Source organism: Mirounga angustirostris, unplaced genomic scaffold, assembly GCF_029215605.1.
Source record: "Mirounga angustirostris isolate CCGP_5_RB_7025 unplaced genomic scaffold, mMirAng1.0.hap1 SCAF_17, whole genome shotgun sequence".
Lineage (NCBI taxonomy): Eukaryota > Metazoa > Chordata > Mammalia > Carnivora > Phocidae > Mirounga > Mirounga angustirostris.
In genome coordinates this window covers 36,480,415-36,485,900 of record NW_026991725.1, presented here as the reverse complement: position 1 = coordinate 36,485,900, position 5,486 = coordinate 36,480,415, and the positions used below count along the sequence as shown (strand labels likewise).

Genomic DNA, 5,486 nt, shown 5'->3' with positions numbered 1-5,486 from the left:
CTATCCATGACACATGCCAGCCTTGTTTTGTGTCCACACACGCACACACACACACAAACACACGCACAATTTAGGCAGCCCAAAAATCTGTGGCAGAAAAACACTGAAAATGACTCAGTGATACACTACATTTGCAACCTCTCATTTATACAAAAAGAGAAACAAGTTTCCAGTTTGTTTTCAACAAAACAACAAAGAAAAAAAAAAGGACAGACAAAAAGGCATGTATATTATACAAATCTAGGACAAGAAATCCAAAGAAACTTACTTTTAATAATAATAAAAAAGATTAAAGAGATAAATAAAAAAAAACTGGTTACAGTTAAGAACATAATTTAACAGATGACCATACCCTTTGAGGAAGGCTCCAACAACCTATTTTAAAGAAGGTAAAATTTAAAAAAAAAAAAATTTTTAAAGAAAAAGATTTTTTTTTTTTTTAACGAAAACCTCTCCTTACAAAATAAATAATTTTAGCTCGTGGAATGTCTTAAAGGTTCACTGCTGGTGTTTGGAGAGGCGCAGGTGACAGCGTAAGGGAGAAGGCTCCAGCATCTGTGTCCCACAAGGGGCTTGAGCAGGCAACCAGGGAGGGGGCACTCACTGGCTGCTGAAACATTCCCAGAACAGATTTCATCTCCTTTGCTTGGTTTTCACTTCTTTCTTAAGATTGCAACAAACAAGCAAATGCGGAAGGAAGGAAATGCACTAACAGAGAGCACAAGTATTTTCCAGCAGCACGGTTTTAAGGCTCAAGGTATTTTCTCGTTTAAAAAATATATATATGATAAAGCTTACCAAATGCTTCTCTAGACTATGGTTTACTCCCATATTTGCAAAATAAGGCCTTTATTTTTCTTTCTAAGGCAGCTCCTTCTTGAATCAGAAAGCCTGAGGAATTAAGCAAAGCTAACCCCCAAAACTGATCACGTAACACAAATCCGTGTTTTTTTTTAATGTTAATGCAACAACACACACACACTTTTTTTTTTGTTTGTTTTTTGTTTTTTGTTTTTTTTTTGTAAGAGAAAGCTCATCTGTACAAAAATACTCTGGTTGCAGGAAAAGCTAGGGCACACTGTTCAACTAAGTAGTTTAGCTGTTGGAAAAATAAGAGCATTTAATTTCTTTATCTAAAAATATGTATAAATCCCCTCAAAACGGTAATGAATCATACACAGTACATACTAAAAATATTTAAAATAGAGAATATTCCTCACAGAGGACTTTTTTCTTTAATTACTGCTAAAAAATAATTACAAAGTTCAAACAGGCAGAAAGATTGAGCAAATTGGTCACACGATGATTCTCCATTTATCCTCCATTGCTTGCTTTGAAGAAAGTTTTCAAGTTCGGTTTCTCCTCGATTCCGCCGGTCCGCCTGGCCACGAGCGGCCTGGCCACTGATTTGCAACAAGGTGGTAATGCGTTTGGATAGCTAATGGTTCGGTCTTGGAATCTGGGTACGGGTTGCCTTTAGCTTAAATGTCTTTAAGGACTAAGGGAAAAAAAATGTCAAGGAAATTCTGGTTGGTCATTTCTTTCTTCGGTGCTTTTTAGGATCATCACGCGGTCAGCATCCCCCCTGGTGCAAGGCCTCCTCAAGGTCTGGTGAGCTGTGTGTAGACCGGCTGTTCCCAGTGCTGCGGGCTATGGGTCTGCGGGATGGAAGGGACCCCGGAGGTGTCGGCGATGGGCGTGTACATGGGCCGCTGCGCGGGGTTCATGTAGGTGAAGGTGGAGTAGAGGCTGGAGCCCTGGCCCGCCGCGTGGCTGTAGTAGGAGCCGGAGTTCTGGTGGTCTGGGTAGTCGTACTGCGAGCGGGTGATGGGCGGGTAGGAGGGGCTGTAGTGCGGGAGGTTGAAGGGGCTGTAGGCGATCTGCTGCGGCGAGTGCTGCTGAGGCTCGCTGTAGTGGCTGGGACTCAGCTGCTCCGTCTTGATGTGCGTTCGCTGCGACTGGCCCGGCTCGCTGCTCAGCGTGGTCAGCGTGTGCGCCGGCTGCGGCTGCGGGGGCGCGGGCTGCGGCTGCGGGGGCGCGGGCTGCGGGGGCGCCTGTGGGGCCGGAGGGGCCTGCGGGGGCTGCTGCGGGGGCGGCGGCGGCGGCGCCTGCTGCTTGGACATCCACACGTGGCCTGCGCCCGCCGGGGTGGCCGCCGTGCTGCTGATGCCGTAGCTGCCCGTGTAGGTGACCTGGCCGTGCGTGGCCGGCACCCCCGGGTGCCCATTGGGCGGCAGGTACTGGTCGAATTCGTTTACGTCGAAGGTCTCGATGTTGGAGATGACGTCGCTGCTCAGCTCGCCGATGTCCACGTCGCGGAAGTCGATGGGGGGCTGTCGGCCCCCCTCTGGCAGGGGGCGCCCCTCGCGCTTCAGGTCAGCCTTGCCGGGCTGCACGTCGGTTTTGGGGGTGGTGGGGGGCGTCGGTGGGCCCTGGGATTGCCCTGCGGGCAATAAAAGAGCAGCAGCATAGAAAAGTCAATTAGGGCTGTGCAAAGGCCCTAATCTTAGGAACCCTCCTGGGACTCTCCCCTCCAAGCTAAAGTGTCAGAAAGACCCGCAACCGCGCGGGAGGCGCGGTGCACCCGAGATAAGTCGCCAAATGATTAACCTGCCAGTACACATTCGGCGATCTCCTTTTACGGGGAGGAGGGGGGCTGGGTCTGAGGCCCGGAGGGTCGGGAGGACAGAATTGCTACTTGTGGAAGAACCCTGTGTGCGCTTCTGGGGTGGCGGAGCGAGAGGAGTAAGAAGTCCTGTAAAGCTGTAAAGGCATTTTACCTCGCAATAAAAATTAATCTGCTAGGATGTAGAGATTGAGTTGTGTGTGTGTGTGTGTGGGGGGGTGCTTCGCGGGGCCCTGGGCTGGGAGGGGAGGAGGATTAGGCGCTACGGGTAGTTTTTCCCTCCCCGGGGAGCGCAAAGTCCCTAAGCCTACTTGGTGGAGACCTGGGGTGTGCCCGTGGGGCCCGCGGGAGGCTTAGCCTGGGGCTGTGGGGGGGACTCACCCGAGTGCTCCCCGGGGGAGTGCACCTCGCTCATGCCGGAGGAGGAGTGCGGCGAGTCGGCCTGCAGCGCCTTGAAGATGGCGTTGGGGGAGATGTGCGTCTGCTCCGTGGCCTCCTCGGCCTCCGCCTGACCGTTCTTCACCGACTTCCTCCGCCGCGGCTGGTACTTGTAATCCGGGTGGTCCTTCTTGTGCTGCACGCGCAGCCGCTCCGCCTCCTCCACGAAGGGCCGCTTCTCGCTCTCGTTCAGCAGTCTGGGGGCGGGGAGGGGGCGCAGAGAGAAACAGAGGGGGTTCTGTGAAACCGGCTGAGCTGTCAGGTCGGCGGGAGGGGGAGGTGACCCCGACCACTCGGCTTCTTCGCACACAACCCCTTCCTCCCTCCTCCCTGCTTTCCAGCCACTGCTGCAGCTCGTAACTTTTCTTAAATTAAAAAAGAAAAAGAGAAAAAAAAAAGAAAGAAAGAAAGAAAAAAAAAAAAAGGAAAACTAAATCTCGGTTCTTTTAGTCCGACCTGAGCGGTCACTCCCCGCCCCGCCCTCGCTCCTTCTATTTTGGAAAACCCTGGAGATGAAAATAGCTCTCGGCTGCTTCTGTTCTAAGTGCCTCTGCTACTGTAGTTATAACGCCCCCCGCCCCCAACACTCTTAAAAGCTTTCCCAAAACCCACTTAATCGGCAAGGAGCTCCTCCTGCCCCCCCCCCACCTATTTCCAGCAGCGCCCCCCCCCCCATTCCTGCCGGTAGTCTCCTCTGGCCTTGAAGTCTCCCCCCCTCCACCCCATCTCCTTGGTCCGTGGGGCTACACGACAGAGCGCAGTTGGAGCGAGAGAGGGACAAACTTCTCTTCCCACCCAACGCCCCACTTGGGATCGAACTGAACTTCACAGAGACGGGAGATAGGGCTGGCAGCCCCCTCCCACCGTGTCTCCCACAAGTCTTCTCCCACCCTCTGACTCTCTCGGCCCCCTTCCCCTCCCCCCCTCCCCGCCTCCCTTCCTTTCCCCCTAGAGAGCAATCCAAGAACTTTGTCAAACTCTGAGCCAAGTTACACTTCGGGCCCCCCCCCCCCCCACCACTCAGCACCCCCCCTCCCCGCCGCCGCCGTCCGCCGCCTCCGGGACCGGCAACTCCCTCCTGCCGGGAGGCGGGGCGCGAGAGTGTGTCCTGGCCAGCGCCCCCCGCCACCGCGGAGCCCACCCTGCCGCGCCGGCCCTACCTCCAGAGCTTGCCCAGCGTCTTGCTGAGCTCGGCGTTGTGCAGGTGCGGGTACTGGTCGGCGAGCTTCCTGCGCGCCGCCTGCGCCCACACCATGAAGGCGTTCATGGGCCGCTTGACGTGCGGCTTGTTCTTGCTCGAGCCGTTGACGCGCACCGGCATGGGTACCAGCGTCCAGTCGTAGCCCTTGAGCACCTGGCTGACCGCCTCGCGGATGCACACGGGGAACTTGTCCTCCTCGCTCTCCTTCTTCAGGTCCGGCTCGCCCTTGGGGAACGTGTTCTCCTGGGGCCGCGTGTTCTCGGTGTCCGAGCCGGAGCCCGAAGGGCAGGGCGAGCCCGCCGAGTCCTCGGACATGGTGGGGCTGGGGGCGCCGGACAGGCCCTTCTCCTGCTCGTCGGTCATCTTCATGAAGGGGTCCAGGAGATTCATACGCGGGCCCGGGGCAGGGGGCGGGTGGCAGGGAAAGGCGAGAAGCCGCGGCGGCTCGGGGACTCGAGGCGCGGGCTCCCCTCCCCTCGGCTGCCCGAACGCGGAGCGAGCGGCTCCCGGGGAGCCTGGCACGCCAGCCGGCTGCGGCGGCGAGCACTCGGGAAGGCGCGCGGTGGCCAGCCCGCAGCTGCCCGCTCCAAGTGGGGTAAGGCGAACTGGAGAGGAGAAGGAGGAGGGGAAGAAAGAGAGCAAAAGCGGGGCGCTTGCACCCCTTCTCTTCTCCTCCTGCAAAGAAAAGTTCCCGGAGTGAAACTGGCAAGTCGCGGCGCAAGTTTCCAGGGAGTCTCAAGCTCCGCTCTCAGCTCCTCGACTCGCAGCCCCGGGGCTCTTTAATAACTACTGCTCCTCACCTTAGAGACGGCCAGCCAATCACAGCACGGCATTTCAGGGGTTGGCAGGCAGCTGATTGGACTGGATTTTGCGGGGAGGAGGACTGTGGCACTGGGCTTGGGTGACGAGAGGGGAGGGGAGGAGCGGGGAGGGGAGCGCTGCCTCTGGTCTGGCGTTGGGGGGGGGTGCAGCGGGGAAGGCGGGGGACCCGGGACGTCCAAGTGTGTAAGTTTGCCATACTCTCGTAATGTCAGAAGTTTGGTGCCGTCTCCGCACGAATTTTGCGTGCCTGTGTGTGTGTGTGTGCGCGCGCGCGCGCGTGTCTAGACTAGGATCTGCCCCCACCCCCAAGCATTTCTTTTCACTGCTTTCTGCGCGGCCCCGGAGACTTAGCTGGAGTTTGTAGAATTCGTAAAGCAGTCGTTCTTTAACGCGTAGCCC

At 56.3% G+C, this 5,486-nt stretch overlaps 1 protein-coding gene across 2 annotated transcripts; it reads right to left on the bottom strand.

Annotated features, from left to right (window-relative positions):
• Nucleotides 1–237: 237 nt before the first annotated feature.
• On the bottom strand, nt 238–5,011 carry SOX9 (SRY-box transcription factor 9). Of its 2 annotated transcripts, none has more exons than XM_064582075.1 (3): nt 4,225–5,011; nt 3,008–3,429; nt 238–2,443 (listed from the first exon to the last, which is right to left on the bottom strand). In XM_064582075.1, exons 1-3 carry the CDS (start codon nt 4,653–4,655, stop codon nt 1,602–1,604), a joined length of 1,695 nt encoding a protein of 564 aa, XP_064438145.1. In that variant the 5' UTR covers nt 4,656–5,011; the 3' UTR covers nt 238–1,601. The 2 variants fall into 2 exon arrangements, with proteins under 2 accessions (XP_064438145.1, XP_045743969.1); XM_045888013.2 differs by having other exon boundaries at nt 3,008–3,261.
• Between the last annotated feature and the right edge of the window lie 475 nt (nt 5,012–5,486).

Coding starts and splice junctions, on each gene's coding strand:
- SOX9 (XM_064582075.1), bottom strand. CDS start 4,655: ATGAATCTCCTGGACCCCTTCATGAAGATGACCGACGAGCAGGAGAAG. Junction 3,430..4,224: donor ACGCTGGGCAAGCTCTGGAG/GTAGGGCCGGCG, acceptor TTTTAATTTAAG/AAAAGTTACGAGCTGCAGCA. Junction 2,444..3,007: donor CTCCCCCGGGGAGCACTCGG/GTGAGTCCCCCC, acceptor TATTGCCCGCAG/GGCAATCCCAGGGCCCACCG.